This window comes from Mastigoproctus giganteus, chromosome 3, assembly GCF_048544385.1.
Source record: "Mastigoproctus giganteus isolate SK-2022 chromosome 3, ASM4854438v1, whole genome shotgun sequence".
Classification (NCBI taxonomy): Eukaryota; Metazoa; Arthropoda; class Arachnida; order Uropygi; family Thelyphonidae; genus Mastigoproctus; species Mastigoproctus giganteus.
In genome coordinates, this window is record NC_143577.1 from 113,728,568 (window position 1) to 113,747,437 (window position 18,870).

The following is an 18,870-nucleotide window of genomic DNA, read 5'->3' on the forward strand; positions in this document are numbered from 1 at the left end:
TTTAGATATTGAATATATATCAAATTTAGAATTTTGATTTTGAATATATATCAAATTTAGTTCAATTTGATATATATTCAAACAATCCCTGTCCGGTAGTGATTCCAAGAAAATGTTCATGTATTTCGACATTCTTAGTGCTTATGTCCTAAATACAAATCTAAGTATCACAGTCATCTGTTGAACATGACTGTTCAAGATCTAATCATTTTTTATGAATTTTAATATGTACTGCATTTGTTTCATGCTTACCTAAAATATCAGATAAATTTCTCCAATTATTGTATCCAAATTGATTACTTATTACCTTCCAACAAAAGCAAAATACAGAATGTCGCGATAAAGAATAAAGTAACCATTTCCTTTGAGCTTTTTCTCCATTTTTCAGATTTCTCATATAAATAAACATCTGAAAATTTTCTGACTTTCATCAGAAGGATATTCTCTATTTTCAATTTGCGTAGGATACTTTTGAATCCAATAATCACGTTGTTTCACTGTCAGGTTTTCTGGTCAATTACCTGGATCAGTTTATAATGATATATTTGTATCAATATTTATTAACAAGTCTGTATTTTCTGTTCTTCCATCACAGTAGTCAATATTTTGATCTTTCTTATTATCTTTAGTATAAGTAATATCAAAACCATTATCTCTTTCCACTTTATCCTCTTCATTCGGCAGAGTATCTGAATTTTCTGCTATTATTTTTAAATATTTATTGAGCAAGCCAGCAAGTTTCCTTTGTTCTTCTTGCAAAGATTTTCTTTTCCTATAGTAAGATCCTGGTATCAGGTGGTAGATGACTTTCATCAACCGGTGAAATACCACCACTTTGCTTATTGGAGGCTTGAAGTGGTGAAACCCATGTTTAGTCTCTAGAGCAAAGTTTCCGGCATCCCCTTCTCCCCATACGTCTCCTTCAACCCATGCACGGTACTAAGTACTATAGGTTTTGATACCTTTCGTGTTTGGGGTTCTCATAAAAAAAAAAAAAAAAATCTATAAAGAAGTTTTAATAAGTTTTAAGTTATATTTTTCATTTCAATTTTTTTAGTATTGCTTATAAATAACACGAAACTTACCTCCTAAACTATATGGTTAAAATATGATGAAGAAATTAAAATGGAAAATTTCGCTCAAACAGATTCTGCAATAATCACACTGGCCTCTGGCCTACTGGGGGTTTCCCCAGTTAGGCTTATGGCCAGTCCGCCTCTTTTGGTAGAGGAAAAAAACAAAATTGTAAAATGCTTTGAGTGAAATCAAAGAACATGTGATATTGCACATATCACTAAATGGAAAATGAACCAACTGATGACAGAACTGCTAAAGTCCAACGTTAGGACTCTTGGTTCTTCTCATTCTTAGTTTCATAATCGTTAATTTTTATGTATGATGATCCAAGCAGAAAAGAGTGCACTCTTTTCCACTCAGGAAATTTTTTTATATTTTTCAATTTCTCATTTTAATTTTTTCATTATATTTTAATTGACCATACAGATGTAAGTTACAGAGGTAAGTTTCGTGATATTTATAAGCAATGTTAAAAATTGAAATCGTATAGAGAATCAAAGCTATAAGCATATGCTAACAAATAAGTTGCACATGGTAACATAAAAAATACTTACCCTGAGAAAAAATTAAAATATATTAGTAGAATCAGTCTTCGTATAACACATGTTTACACTACACTGCCTACACAAATTCGATCATACACGATTTATAAATAGGGGAACAATATCGTATATAACATGAACTGAATTCGCTTATGCATGATTCGCCTTTGTGTTTAAAGAAATGGCAGTCGAACATGGGAATCACCCAAACTGAATAAAGAGAAGATTATAAAAATGTATTTATGTTTTTCATATGATTGAAGGTTTCAGTGAAGGGGAAACACATTTCACCACAATAACGTAAAAACCCACAATTCCAGCTATCAGTATTATCACAAATGCAATTAGATCGAGTTTACTACTTGTTTATAACAGATTCAACTAGCAGGAACGCAACTGGAATATTTTTTTTATTGTTTTATGGTAGTGACCGTCAGAAATGTGTTTTAGTAAAATGTGAGCTAGCATGAGGTGATAGTGTTTCTGCGCTTTACGGTGTTTTTTATTCAGATGCTACACACGGGCAGCTTTGTTTATGTGTATCAAGAGTGCCTCCTCATTTTTGTCCTTCTTATACTGTAATTGTGTTTTATTCCCTAAAAATAAGTAAAATACTTAAGAAAAGTGTGAAAAGGAGGAAGTGTGCTGGTGAAGACACTACAGATTCAGAGAGAAAAAGAAAAGCAATATTGATAAACTATCAAAAATTCTTACCTGGGAAAACTTGTAGCGCCATTGTTATCCCACTATGTGCCTCCGTAACCTGGTCCTCAGCGGCACAAGTACAGCTCAGCCGATACTATAGGCTAGAATACTAGATCGCGAGGTGGTCCAACTGGTTAACAGGGCGAACATTTATAATCTGTAAGTCGATTCTCTATACCAACCTCAGTCTAACCTCATGGAAAATACAGATTTCAGCTGCAAAACTCATCGTAGGAATTGTAGACGTACCCTCAATTTCAAGTACAGGCACTTCCCGACTAATGTAATACTCGTCTTAAGGAAATTTGAATTTACACAAATTTTTGCCAGCGGGTGCAAATTTAAAAAGTTCATGGAAATGTAATTTTACATCCCACAGGAATAAATAGAGGTATCGTGAAAATATTGTAATGTGAACCCAATAACATATTGTTTTGGTTTTTTTTGGTAATTGTTCCAAGACCTTGGAAGTTGAAATTTTTGCTATATAACTAAGCTATTTACCTCTCTAAAAGGCCATTTTTATCAAGGAAATTGTACTACACTTTCATCGTTATCATACGTTCAATTATAATACAGCTAGGCCTCGCATAACGCGAGTTCGATTAACGCGATATTCAGTTAACGCTATTTGAAAAATGATACCACTTTTCACTTTACACGATGCAAATTTCCAGTTAACACAATTTTTTTTTTATGCGATAGTTGAAAAAGATTTGAATCGTGCATTAAGCTTACCGCGAGTCGTACGGTCAATAAACAAACGTTTGCCTGCTGCTCGCCTCGGTGTGTTCCATCAACCATTGGAAGAAGATGTGTTTGTCTCCTGCTAATAAAGTCAATGCAGACTTGCATTTAAAAATTCAAATTTTTAAATGAGCCAGATGAAAATGTTACCGCGAAGGAGATAACGGTAAAAGAATTAGATGAAATCTTTCGTATCGCATAGAACCTCAAACAAAAGGTTTGATGTTCTCTGCGATATTTATTTCGTCAGGGCCCAGAGAAGATTGTTGTCGGCTATCGGAAATTGATTGATGAAAAGAGAAAGTCAAACTGTTCAAATCTGCAACAGTAATTTCTTCATTGTGTATTTTATGTCAGAGGTTCCCAAAGTTTCTCGGTTCGCGGCGCCTTTAATGTCTCAGTAATTTTTTCAAGGCGCACCCAGACCAAAAGAAATACCTAACAGTTTCATTTAGTAGTTAGGTCCAAACAACTTAATAAGAAATGCTGAAACTGTGAACTACCTCAAGCTAGTAGTTCGCACGGTGTCCGACAGATGTCAAGTATCGCTGTGTTTCCCTTGAAAATTTAAAATATTCCACGGCACACAGTTTAAGAACCGCTGTTTTATGCAATAAACATATAATTCCATAATTATTTTCATTATCTTTTACATTATATACAGTTAAAAAGTTATTTTAAAAAGGTATTTTTAAAATTCTTTATGGACATTCCAGAAGGTCAAGGACCAATTATAATTTTTCCCATTGGTTATGATATTCGATTAACGTGTTTCCGTTTTGCGCGATGCGCTCGCAGGACGAATTAATCACGTTAATCGAGGCCTGCCTGTAATAAATTTTGAACACCTTTGTGATATTTTTTCTAAAACACATTTCTGGAGGTCACTACCATAAAACAATAAAAACAATTTGCACTTTCTGGTTTATTGAGTTTTTCTGTTAGTGCATCTAATTATAAATGGGTAGTAAACGATCTTATTGCATTTGTGATAATCCTGATAAATGAAATTGTTTGGGTTTTTACGTTATTATTATTGTGAAATGTGTTCCCCTTCACTGAAATATTCAATCATATAAAAAACATAAATTTTCAGAATATTCTCTTCATTCCTATTTACTTATTACAATGGTGAAGGGAAAGGGTCCAAAGGAAAGTGCAAGTGCTGCCAGTGCTAGGAAACAGAACAAAATTGATTTAGAAATGAAGATGAAAATGATTAAGGAGAATACGAAGCAGGACAAGATTTGTCATCTATTAAATGGAAATTGGGTCTCGTTGCTTCAACAGTGAATGCTATTTTAAAGGACAGTGAGTGTATAAAAGAACACATTAAGGGATCAAAGCATTTATGATCAAGAGTGATCACAAAGCAGCGTTCAGGTGCTATATTGAAGATGGAAACGCTATTAATAATATGGATAGAAAATCAGATTCGGAAGCAAGTGCCCCTGAATCTAATGGCCATTCAAGCAAAAGCAAGAAGTATTTATGAAAATATTAAGGTTAAGTACAGCTAACCCCAAGCCAAGTTCATGGCAAGCAACAGGCAATTTAATAGGTTCAAGCATTGCGCAGTTTCCACAACATTAAAGTATGAGGTGAGGCTGCAGAGAAATTTTGTGATGTGTTGGGGAAAAAACCCTTCTAAATCTCCACAGCCCTCAACTTTCGCAGCAGTGTACTTATCAGAGAGTTAATTCTGGCAACGATGCTCGAAAGGTAAAAGTTGCTCGCAATTATGTCTGTCTCCTCTCTCTTTTTGTAATTTTGTACACTTTTGTAATTTTTCCTGCGCATGAGATAAAAAATTCTATATACATGTTCTAATATTAATTCTATTGTATAATTTTATTTACATGTTCGTCTAACTTTTTTTTTTTTTTTTTTTGCTTCAATCAAATTCAGCGCGCATAGTTGCAAGTGCTACATAAGCATTTAGGGAAATTCTGACTTATGTAAAATCCGACTTACATACAGTTCCGCAGAACATAACCCTTACGTAAGTCGGGGAGTGGCTATATTATTGGATGCAGAAGCCAGGTGGGCTGAGAAATAGGACACATAAGACCTCTGCTCTGGTCTACCATAAACAATTTAGTGTCTCAAAAACATGTTTCCATCCAACACAATTGATTTCTACGATGTGCTTGCCATAGATCCCCACAAGTTTTGCAAAGAGAACAGTTACAGGAAAGATGCAGTCAAGAGCACTTACTAATTCAGCAAGATACAACACAACAACCACTGCCGATGATGGACAAGTACAAAGTAACTCTGGTGACCTTGAAGTGGCATCCTTCTGTCAAACATCCAAATAGGCATGCTGCAGCACACCTTGAATCATCAAAAGAAATACTGATACTAGAGAATATATTTTATTGCCACTCTTTAAAACTGTATGCACTTCCAGTCTGAATTTGTAAATAAGTTTATAATTGGGAAATAAGCATTGATGATATCAAGTTGTTTTATTATTATTAGCCACATAGCGGAAGGAAGCCTGAGGCTTATGCTGCACCAGCCAAAAAAAATTTATAAGTTACCCAGAGAGAGAGAGAGAGGGAAAACAAAAGTCAAAAGTAGAAGGGAATCACCAAGAAAGAGAAGAATGATGATATCTGTGCCAAGCCCATACTCACCAGATATGAGCCCCGTGTTAGTCATAAATGACTGTATAAAACTATACATTTTCATGACACAATTGTAACCTTTACCTGAATATGTAAGCACATCATCTTCTGTCAAAATAGGTTACATCGAATTTCTTCAATATAATATAATAATTTCTATAATATATATAATAATATAATATATATTATATCTTGAATATATATGTGAATTTCACTAAGATGGATATATTTTAATTTTGTATCATGCCTTCCTAGCCTTCTGGTTATGTAGGGGCAAACCTTATGCTACAATAAACAGATAACAAAATAATAATCGTGATACTCACTTCATCGAACCTACTTCCCCCCCAAGGTCAAAGAATCGCCTGAGGCAGAGAGTGGTGCCATTGTTGTGTTGCTCCTAAAACTACCACCCATCACTGGATGCAAAAGCCAAAGCTAAAATAGTCTACCTGCACAACTGGATGAGGATAAGAAGCAGAAATACTAAGCATACTGCGTCGAGTGTGGCACAGTATCAAGCCAATCATGAACAGGCCTTAGGCAGAGGGATTGGTTTAAAAAGTCGGAGAGTCTCCTACAGATGACATTAGAGTGAATGGCACTATCACCTGTCTAGTTACTATGATTGAAGGGCAAGATCACCCAGCCCAACCACTGGAAGTGCTTCATGTGCAACTGCACTAGGGACCACGCAGGAAGGAAGAAAAAGAAAAAGCCAATGCATGAAGTGGAGCTTCAAAATGAACACATTCATCATGCAGGCATACTACGAAGTAACAAAGCTAGAGAAATACATGACAATGCACAGGACAAAACTACTACAGGATGATCACTCAGATGGAGTATCATTTACAGACACGACCAGGTAGTCAGGATAATACATCAGAAGCTAGCACAAAAATACCAGCTGATCAAAGAAAGTTTACCATATTACAAGTAAGAGCTGCAGGCCATACTAGAGACTTCTACTCACAGACTCTACTGAAACCATGCCATAATAACAGACAAGACAATCCTGCACAACAGACTAGACATAACCTTCATTGACAAGAAGGAAATGGCTACCTACCTGATTAACAAACATAGTGGTGCCCAACACCAGCAACCCCCAGAAAAGATCAGGAAGTATTCAAACTTAAGACAGGAAGTCAAAGATATGTGGCACGTGGAACAAGTAATGCCCATCCTGATCGCCGCATCAACCACCAGCATGGTTCCAAAGTGCCTGCATAAGAACTTAGCAACAACAACACTTACATGGAACTCCAGAAAGCCACAATCCTGAACACCTGTAGGATAATAAGAGAGTTCGTTGAGCAACAGTAATAATGACAATAATAATAGTAACTGGACACAGCCAACCACCCCATGCACTTGGTACCAGTACCTGCCACTGGGCAGGAATAACCCCATACAGTAAAAAATGAAAACATGAAAGTATTAGAAAACCTCCAGTATACACTTGTAAGGCTTGAAAAGTAGATGGGATGAATAAGGGAGATGAAGAGTTTTGTAAACTGGAGTTGAACTGTGAAAAGGTGTTAACTAGTTTATGCACATGTTCAGACTGCCTTAAAGAAGGAGTTCAAATAAGAAATGCTAATTTATAAGTAGAGTGTCTATGAAAAAATGTGTAGAAAATGCACACACCAGAAACTCAAAGTCTGGCTGATAAGGAGTGAAGTGAGTGTAATTTAAGAATCATTAATTAACCTGACTGCTTCTGTTATGACAGAGTTTAGAATTTAAACAGAGGTTTCTGGGGTATCACCTGAGAGATTGGAGCAACATTCCATGTTAGAGTTGATTTATAATTTGTGCAAATAGAGGGTAACAGTTCTATTTGTTTAAAACAAAGGTAACTCCAAAAGTGAATGATAAATCTGGATATGGTGTCATCAGTTAATTCATAACTGTCAATTTTGTCTATCTTGTTATTAATATTTACATTTATACACAAAGTGTAATCAAAACGTTCAAGGACTGACTTTGCCTCTTTAAATTGTAGTGTAACAAGTTGCAACTTTTCACATGTTTGGTGACTCGACTAGGCTCAGTAACCTGTGAATCGCCCATTTATCTTCAGTTGGGAAATTAATTCAATAATAAGATTTTCAATAATCACACAGATGGCTACTTGTCCACTCAATCTTTCATGTACCTGATCTGATCAGGAGTGATTGATATTTAACTATTCACAAGGTTGCTAGAGAAATTATTTCTTATGGGACATGTCAATCAAGATTTGGGAAGACAACATGTTTCACCTAAGTTTGTGACTCGCATCCTGATGGTCACAGAGAGCACCGAGTTCTTGCAATGTTTGCATGTCAGGATCATTATCAACATGCTGCTACTGACTCACATCTGTTTCTTCCATCATTACAAGTGACAAATTGTGGGTGTATGTCCATGAGTAAGAGGTTATGCACATACACCCACAAAATTTAAAATGTACTGCTTGATGTTTGTGGAGTTATTAGAAATGGGACAAGTTATTGCCAAGATTGATGTCTTTGTGTGTGCTTGACATAAGGAGTGTGACACTGTTAGGCTCATAACAACGCAACATTGTTACGAGCCTTTATGAGAGCTTGAAGAACAGGGTGGATGCTTGGAAAGATTTAAACTGAGGGCCATCAAGCTCTCAGCTACCCACCTCAACACCAAAGCTTGCACTTGATCATCAGACAACACAGTGGCAATCCTACAGGCAGAATGCACCGGTACCACAGGAACTAGTTGTTGTCAGTGATTCTATTGTCAGGGAAAAAAGGGAAATATATTGTGCAAAAACGATAGGTGGAATTAGACAAGGGTATATCTGCCAGGGACAAAAGTTAATGATGTTGTAGAGCAGACATCATCTTTTAAGGGCACAAAAGGTGATATTGTTGTATACACTAATGACATTAAGAGGAGGAGATCTGCAGATTTACTTAACAAATACAGGTAAATGTGGAAAAAAGGTTGTAGTTACAGTTCTTCTTCCATGATTGATTTAGATAACACTTGTCATACATTTTTAAAATAAACTATAAATTTTGTTCTTCTGTCTTTAACTCCATTTGCATCTACAATAAATCAGTAGCCACTGACAGGGCTACATTCACCATACCCTAGTTACACCCTGGCTTATTGCATTTTTTGACTCACAGGAATTTGTTGCAGATGGTCAAGCAGTGACCCTGGAATATTATGAATCAGTTCTACGGCAATTAAGCAACATTATTCAAAGAAAACGGTTGGAAAATTTGGCCTCAGAGAATTGGTGCTTGCATAATGACAATGCTCCTGCTTACTCAACACTTCCAATTAAAGAATTTCTTACAATGCACTTCATCACTGTGCTCCCTCTACTATCACACTCAGTAGATTCAGTTCATGGTTCATAATTTCCTAAGTATTAGTTCTTCCCAAATATTAGTTCAATCCTCCAAAATTTTTGATCACACATCGAATTTCATATTTTATTATTAATTTCTAGGCTCTTATAAAAACTATTGCATATTCCTTTGTGAATGAAGTGAACTCTATAAAGATCTAATATGCAAACAATGAAATTAACCTTTTTCATTAAACCTTAAAGACCAAATGCAAATTGATTTATTCATTTATTTAATTCAATTTGTCAGTTTGCCAAAATTGAACTCTGTAATCTCTTTCTACACAGGTATTAAACTATATGTAGAAGGAAGCAAAAGTCAAAAATGTCAAATTACCTACCTTCATCTTTGTATTTAATTACTATATCACTGCTATTTGGCCACTTTCCAAGGAAAACACTTTGCATCATGTGAACCAGTTCATCATAAGTTATATCCTCATTAGGAATTGGTATCAAACGAATTTCATCACCAAACTGAACTTTTATAATCCATTTATTAGCTAAATATAGATTTAAGTTCCCATTTTCTTCACTGGTCCTACTAAGGCAAGGGTGTGAAGTCATCTGAAAACAGAATAAATAATATAAGTTTAGTATCACAAATCATACTGTCTGCCATCACATCCTGACTGCACATGTTAATTAACATATGCACCACCCTATACCGCTAACTTGTTAGTGAACAGCATAGGGTGTAATTTCCAATCGACACCTATAAAATGTATATCATGTAAAAACCAAAACAAAACAAAAAAAAAAAAAAAAACTTTGGTACATTTCAGCAAAATTCCAAATGATGTATTAGTAACAATAAAACTATTTAATATCACTGAAAGTGAACAGATCCTCAGTCAAACTGTTTCTAAATAGTTTTCTGCTCCATGTCAACAGTTTTGAAAAATTATCTGAGTACAGATTTCAGGTGCTTCCCACCACGCAGTGGCGAAGACCTACGTAAAACCACATTTTGTCTTTAAGCAATGAAATGCTAAACTGTGCTAGAAACATTTTATTTATTTATGTTTTTTTTTTCAATTTCTGATAGGGAAAGTAGACTTGTGCAGATTTCATTTTATTTCAAAATTAACATTTAATAAAGTGATCAGAAGAATTAAAAATGACAAAAATAGTTTTTTTACATGCTTAGAAAATTAATTACCACAGCAATGCGAAAAAATTACCTTTAAGATAGTCATAACATTTGACCAGAGGGGAAAAAAAAAAAAAAATGTTCAGAACAATAAGCCTCATTCAGTATTAGTAGTGGCTTAAATCTTTCCTCAAATTTTTTCATACTTCCCACTTTCACAACAACAGCTGAAAGTTTATTTCAACATTCAATTACTCTCAGGCTGAAAGAAAATTTTTGCTCGTCTACCTTGCAACCATCAAGAAAGGCTAAGAATGACATTAGTATTTAGTTTACTCAACGTATTAAAACTAGATCGCCTCGTGGGTGTCTAGTTTCTAGGCACTAATTTGCAAATCTGGAGTCTTTCCTGGTAAGAGCACCCTTTCGTGCCCTTAACTAATCTTTTTGCTCTTCACTTCGCTATTTTAAAGCATCATCTAAATATCGATGACTGCAAGAGATATGTATCCTTCAACTACTTATATTAAGAAAATATATGAAATAAAAATTAAATTTATATATTATTATTTATAATTATGTTTGAATATTATACAGAAATGCACTATAATGACCTAAAAGAAAAAAGTTTTCAATAAGAATTCATACCATAAGCATCTTAACATGGAAAGGATTCCACATGTGAAAACTTACATCAAAGAATTTCACACAAACAGAGTGTGAAATTCTGTGATGAAAATACAGATATGCTCAATAAAAGCATATATATCTATATATATCTATATATGTGTGTGTGTGTGTGTGTGTGTGTGTGTCAAAGTTCATTTTTCTTATAATTCTACTTCCCACTAAATAGTTCCCACTACAGTTGCTTCCATTTAAGTGGCATTAGTTCCTACTCTTCGTCAATATGTAAATTCACTGCTGTGAGAAGCATCAGTCTCAATTTTTATGGGCTGTTTGAAATGTTTACTCATAATATTCTGTTATAATGTACTAATGCTTCTTCTGAAGATTATGTAAAAAATAAATTAAATAAATAAAATGCTACACTTTGGGAGTGATATCAGACAAATACAAATAAATCTGGGAAATATTCATATGCCCTCGATTCTGCAGGCTAAATTTAGACGCAGTGGGTGCAGAAGGTGATTGTTGTTTAATTATTGTTATTGTAAGGTTCCTGTGTACTACGCAGTTGTAAAGTGACTTATTTTCCATTACTGTATTTAATTTTATGCTTGATTTGAATTAAGCAGTAAATATAAAAATAATGGAAAACAAGAATCTAACACAACTAAGTTGCAGAGTGGAAATATTCACATGGCTTATTTTGTTAAGTCAAATATCAAAACAGTGAATAACACTGTCTTATTGGTAGATTTAGAGGTCAGAGTAACACATATAAACAAAGGAACATGCTAATTCATAGATTATTACATGAAAAAGCAGGTTGCCAACAGTTTTAATGCACTCATTTCCAACCTTTGTACAGCTTGACAAAATTAATACATAACAAAATGTTGTTTATGAATATTTGATTGTGAACAGTGTAAACAAAAGCAAATATCTGATATAATAGGCATCCTGTTATGCAAATTCTGAGTATCCAATAGAAATTGATCTACCACCTTACAGAGCTGCACATTATGCAAATTATTCATGCCTATAAAAACACAGGCTGAAACCACATCAACTTCATATCTGTTTTTTGGCTTGCTCAAAGAGATAGCCACATCTCTGGTACTCAGGATGGTAAGTCATCATCGTTTAAATGATTCTTTGAGATGACAAGTCGTTGCACAACTGGAAGCCGGGCAGTCGCAGGCGGAGGTAGAATGTTGGCTTAATGTGTCACTCAGTGTTTTCTCGGCACTATGAAACAGTTTCAGGAGACAAGAACCATTACAAGAAGAGCTAGCCAAGGTCACCCAAGGGCTACGACAACCAGAATAGACAGCTATGTGGCTCTAACAGTAAGATGGAACACTACGATGAACTGTCATCAACTCTCTTGAGGTTGCTGTCAACCGGACTGTGTTAATAATTCTCAATTAAAGTGTATTTTATGGAAGGCAGCAAGTGTATTTTATGGAAGGTTTGTATCTCTGTATTGCTGATGCTATCAAGGCAGTGTTAAATGGGCCGAAAAACTGCTAGATTGGGGAGGGGGATACATAGACAAAAAGGTTAACAGTGGCCGCAGGCAGAGGCAAAAGTGATTCTCTTGCACTGCTTCTATTAGAATGAGCACCAGCCTGGAAAGCAAGGTAATGGAGATTTCCAGGACTGCTGGGTGTCATACTGGAACAAGTAAATACACGGCATGTGTTAGGGACACTAAGAGTAGAAACAGGTGCATGTATACTTGCATATACACCAATGCAAGTATACAAATCAGTATAGTTAATAAATTATATATTTATTATTAAGATATCAAAGGCAGATATTGTTGGGATATCAGAGACATGGTGTCACACAGATATAAGCAGTGCAGAATTGGAATTTGAGAAGTACAATGTGTACAGAAAGGAAGACAGGCCAGGAAAGGAGGAGGGGTTATGCTGTTAGGTAAGAAACACAAAATCTAAGGAAGTGCATTCAGTTGATGTTGGTGGACAAGGTAATGTTGAGTCTGTTTGGCTTGACATAAGCACTGGGAAAAGAAAAATGAGAGTAGGTGTGTGTTATAGGCCTAATGAATCTTATGAGCATAATGAGCAACTGTGCAGAGAAAGAGTGGGCCAGTAAATCAGAATATCTTATAATGGGAGATTTTAACTTTCCAGATATTGACTGGAACTTGTGGATTGGTCACTCGCACACTAGCAAGCCTTTTGTGGATTTATTGGATGACTGTTTTCTACAGCAGCGTGTTCGAGAAGCAACCAGAGGGAGTAATACTCTTGATCTGATTATCAGCAGTGATTATTCGTGCATTAAGAATTTGCAGATAAAGGAACCACTGGGTGACAGTGATCCCAATGTACTGATGTGGGAATAACTTAAAGATCTAACTACCATCAAGGCTAAAGGGAAGGCCTTTTGCTTAAGTAGAGGTGACTACAGGGATCTCAGACAGTTTTTAAATTCTGTACAGTGGGATCAACTGATGATGTTACCAACATTGAATTCTAAATGGGAGGCCTTCAGGAACTTAATTTTGGAGGCTACTAGATTTTCATTCCAACTAAGAAATACTGTTCTAGGTTTAGGCCTAAATGGATGTCAGATGAATTAATGAGGCTCTTGGCAGAGAAGAAAAATTTATGGGATGCATATAAAGTATCAGGTGACACAGAAACCAATGCCAGATATAAACTATACTGTAATCAAGTCACAAAGGAAGTTAGGCAGGCAAAGGCAGATTACGAGAAATCTTTGGCAAAGGATGCAAAGAAAAACAGCAAAGAGTTCTTTACTTATGTAAACTCTAGAAGGAAAGGGATGAATCAGATTGGACCACTTAACATAGATGGGTTGACTATCGATCATCATGCTTAGGTAGCTGATAAACTGAATGAGTATTTTGCATCTACATTCACACATCAGGAATTATTCAATGAGGGGAATGACAGAAGTTTATCAAACTCTAACAGAGAGCTGAATGATTTTGTAATAACTGAGAGCAAAGTGGAGGAGAAATTGTTGAAGTTAAACATAAGGAAGGCACCTAGGGTGGACGGGATCTATCCAGTTATATTAAAGTAAGTAAGCAAACCCTTAACCATAATTATGAGAGCTTCCTTGGACTCAGGTGAGATCCCCATGGATTGGAGGTGTGCAAATGTATCACCAATTCACAAAGGGAGTTCAAAAGGTGACACAAGTAACTATAGACCTGTTAGTTTAACTTGTGTTCCAGGGAAAACAATGAAATCACTGGTTAAAGCAGCATTGCCGGATCATCTAGACAAGACTGCAGTAATACTTAAGACCCAGCATGGGTTTGTTAAAGGGAGATCTTCTCTGACCAATTTGGTTGGATACTATGATGTGGTCATAAAGGAACTGAATGCCAAAAATAATTTTGATATCATATACTTCGATTTCAGGAAAGCTTATGATACCGTTGCACAGGGAAGACTGCTGCAAAAATTGGAGAGGTATGGTATTAAGGGTAAGTTGCTACAATGGATAAAGGGATGGTTGAGTAGGAGACAACAGAGAGTGGTAATCAGTGGACACTGCTCTTCGTGGACAAATGTAGTTGGAGTTCCCCAGGTTCGGTGTTGGGCCCATTGTTGTTTTGTATATTTATCAATGATATTGATGAAAGTATATCAGGTTTAATGTCCAAGTTTGCAGATGATACAAAAATTGGCAGGGTTGTTAACGACAGTAAAGACAGTATGCTATTCCAACTGATCTAGATAAGTCAGGCAAATGGGCTGAGAAGTGGCAACTGAAGTTTAACATTGACAAATGCAAAGTGCTGCATATGGGTAGCAATAACCGAAGAGAAACCTACTAACAGTGTGGTACTATACTCAGGGAAGTCGAAAGTGAAAAAGATCTGGAGGTAATTGTGCAGTCAAATATGAAGTTCGTTGAGCAGTGCAGAAGGGCTTCCAGTACAGGTCATGGAGTCTTGTCAATGATATATAGGAATTTTGCTAGCAGGGACAGGCAGATGATTATTAGCATTAGCATTAGTAGAGGCATACAATGCAAGAAAGCAAGCTTATGCAGATTCAGCCAAAAAAAAAAACAATAAAATAACGCTTCCATTTCACCCCTCCAATCGTTCCAAACGCCTGCCCAGCTCAGCTTTAAATATATTTAGGCTATTAGCTTCCACAACAAAAGATGGCGACTTGTTCCACCAATCAACTACCTGCTGGCTAAAGGCAAATTTCCGCACATCTATTCTACAACTGTCTTTCCTCAATTTGAAACTGTGGCCCCTCAGGTTCTTAGTCTGAGCAAGAGGAAGAATCCCATCAGCATTCAGCTTGCTCAACCCATTCAAGGCCTTATACACCTAAATCACAACACTTCGCTTGTGCCTACTCTCCAAGCACTGAAATTTGCAGAACTGAAGCCTTTCTTAGTAAGAGCACACCTTTGTTCTCCTCACCAATCTTGTTGCACTTCTTTGTACTCGTTCTAGCAGCTCTACATCCATCCTAAAATGAGGCTTCCAGACCTGTACACAGTACTCTAGGTGTGGCCTGACCATTGCCTTGTATAACAGGATAATCACCTCCCTGTCAGCAAAATTCCTATATATCATTGACAAGACTCCATGACCTGCCCAGGCAGGCCGTCTGCACTGATCAGCGAACTTCATATTTGACTGCACAATTACCCCAGGTCTTTTTCACTTTCCACTTCCCTGAGTGTAGAACCACAGAGTTGGTACGTTTCTCTTTGGTTATTGCTACCCATATGCAGTATTTTGCATTTGCCAATGTTAAACTTCAATTGCCACTTCTCAACCATTTTCCCGACTTATCTAGATCCAGTTAGAGTAGCATACTGTCTTTACTGTCGTTAACAACCCTGTCAAATTTTGTATCATCTGCAAACTTAGACATTAAATCTGATATACCATCATGAATATTATTGATAAATATACAAAACAACAATGGCTCAACACCAAACACTGGGGAACTCCACCAACAACATTTGTCCACAAAGAGCAGTGTCCATTGATTACCACTCTTTGTCATCTCCCACTCAACCATCCCTCTATCCATTTTAGCAACTTACCCTTAATACCATACCTCTCCAATTTGTACAGCAGTCTTCCATGTGCAATAGTATAAAATCGAAGTATATGATATCAAAATTATTTTTGGCATTCGGTTCCTTTGATGGCATTCAGTTTCACATGATGACCACATCATAGTATCCAATCAAACTGGTCAGACAAAACCTCCCTTTAACAAACCCATGCTGTGTCTTAACTATTACTGCAGTCTTGTCTAGATGATCCTGCAACGCTTTTTTAACCAGTTATTCCATTATTTTCCCCAGAACACAAGTTAAACTAACAGGTCTGCAGTTATTTCTGTCACCTTTTGAACCCCCTTTGTAAATTGGTGATACATTTGCACATCTCCAGTCTATGGGGACCCCTGAGTCCAAGGAAGCTCTCATAATTATGGCTAAGGGTGTGCTTATTTCCTTTAATATAACTAGATAGATCCCGTCCACCCCAGATGCCTTCCTTATATTTAACTTCAACAATTTCTCCTCCACTTTGCTCTCAGTTATTACAAAATCACTCAGCTCTCTGTTAGAGTTTGATAAACTTCTGTCATTCCCCTCATTGAATAACTCCTGATGTGTGAATTGTAGATGCAAAATACTCATTCAGTTTATCAGCTACCCAAGCATGATCATCGATAGTGAACCCATCTATGTTAAGTGGTCCAATCTGATTCATCCCTTTCCTTCTAGAATTTACATAAGTAAAGAACTCTTGGCTGTTTTTCTTTGCATTCTTTGCCAAAGATTTCTCGTAACCTGCCTTTGCCTGCCTAACTTCCTTTGTCACTTGATTACAGACTAGTTTATATCTGCCAGAGACTTCTGTGCCACCTGATACTTTATATGCATCCCATAAATTTTTCTTCTCTGCCAAGAGCCTCATTAATTCATCTGACATCCATTTAGGCCTAAACCTTGAACAGTATTTCTCAGTTGGAATGAAAAGTCTAGTAGGCTCCAAAATTAAGTCCCTGAAGGCTTCCCATTTAGAATTCAATTCAGATCTGATTATCAGCAATGATTATCTGATGATTAATAAGATGATCACTGCTCATAATTGGATGACTGTTTTCTACATGTTGCTGTAGAAAACAGTCATCCAATAAATCCACAAAAGGCTTGCTAGTGTGCGAGTGAGCAATCCACAAGTTACAGTCAATATCTGGAAAGTTAAAATACCCATTAAAAGACATTCTGATTTACTGGCACACTATTTCTCTGCACAATTGCTCATTATACTCATCGGATTCATTAGGCCTGTAACACACACACACACACACACACCTACTCTCATTTTTCCTTTGCCAGTGCTTATTTCACACCAAACAGACAACATTGCACTGTCCACCAACATCAATTGGATTCACTTCCTTAGATTTTATGTGTTTCTTAACTAACAGCATAACTTCTCCTCCTTTCCTGTCCTGTCTATCCTTCCTGTACACATTGTACTCCCCAAATTCCAATTCTGCACTGCTTATATCTGTGTGACACGACATCTCTGATATCCCAACAATATCTGCCTTTGATATCTTGACTAGCACTTCAAGTTCAAATTTTAGCATTAGCATTAGTAGAGGCATTTGATGCAAGAAAGCAAGCTTATGCAGCATCAGCCAAAAAAAAAAAAACCACTTCCACTTCACCCCTCTGTTCGTTCAAAATACCTGTCCAGTTGGGCCTTAAACTTATTTAGGCTATCAACTTCCACGACAAGGGATGGAAGTCTGTTCCACCAACCAACCACCTGCTGGCTAAAGGCAAATTTCCGCATGTCTATCCTACATCTGTCTTTCCTCAATTTGAATTTATGCCCTCTCAGGTGATTATTCTGAGCGCGAGGAAGAATCCCATCAGCATTGAGGATGCTCAAACCATTCAAGGCTTTATACACCTCTATCAGATCACTTCGCTGGTGCCTAGTCTCCAGACACTGTAATTCGCAAAACTTAAGCCTTTCTTCGTAAGAGCACCCCCTTTGTTCCATTCACTAATCTTGTTGCCCTTCTCCGTATTCGTTCCAGCAGCTCTACATCCTTCTTGAAATGAGGCCTCCAGACCTGTATACAGTACTCTAGGTGTGGCCTGACCGTTGCCTTATACAAGGGAATAATCACCTCCTTATCCCTGCTAGAAATATTCCTATATATCATTGACAATACACCATGAGCTACTCTTGCAGCCCGTCAGCACTGCTCAGAGAACTTCATATCTGCCTGCACAATTACCCCCAGGTCCCTTTCATTCTCTACCACTGTCAGTGTAGTACCACAGAGTTGATACGTTGCTCTGGGTTTGCTGTTTCCCATGTGTAGTACTTTACATTTGTCAATGTTAAACTTCATTTGCCACCTCTCAGCCCATCTGCTCAACCTTTCCAGATCCTGTTGCAGCAGCATAGTGTCAGTACTGTCCTTGACAACCCTGCCTACATTTGTATCGTCTGCAAACTTCGACATTAAGCTTGATATACCATCATCAATATCATTTATAAATACAGAAAACAATAATGGACCCAACACTGAGCCCTGAGGGACTCCACTAATAACATTAGTCCACGACAAGCAGTGTCCATTGATTACCACTCTCTGTCTGCTCCCCCTCAGCCACCCCTTTATCCACAGCAGCAATTTGCCTCCAATGTCACACTGCTCCAATTTATGCAGCAGTCTTCCATGTGCAACAGTATCAAAGGCCTTTCTAAGATCCAAGTATATAATATCAAAGTTATTCCCTGCATCCAGTTCCTTTGTGACTGCATCATAGTATACAATCAAATTGGTCAGGCAAGACTTCCCCTTAACAAAACCATGCTGTGTCCAGGCTATAACTGAAGTCTTGTCTAAATGATCCAGCAGTGCTTCTTTAACTAGTGGCTCCATTAATTTTCCTGGAACAGAAGTTAAACTCACAGGTCTATAATTACTTGTGTCAGCCTTTGATCCTCCTTTGTGAATTGGGGTCACA

The 18,870-nt window shown here is 36.7% G+C and overlaps 1 protein-coding gene across 3 annotated transcripts in view; it reads right to left on the bottom strand.

The window, feature by feature from the left end:
• LOC150088228 (uncharacterized) overlaps window positions 1-18,870 on the bottom strand; it is a 107,936-nt gene that overhangs the window by 80,743 nt on the left and 8,323 nt on the right. For all 3 annotated transcript variants that reach the window (XM_090370638.1, XM_090370637.1, XM_090370636.1), the window contains exon 2: window positions 9,434-9,659. In XM_090370638.1, coding sequence (XP_090226764.1) covers window positions 9,434-9,659 — 226 coding nt within the window. The remainder of the gene's footprint in view (window positions 1-9,433; window positions 9,660-18,870) is intronic.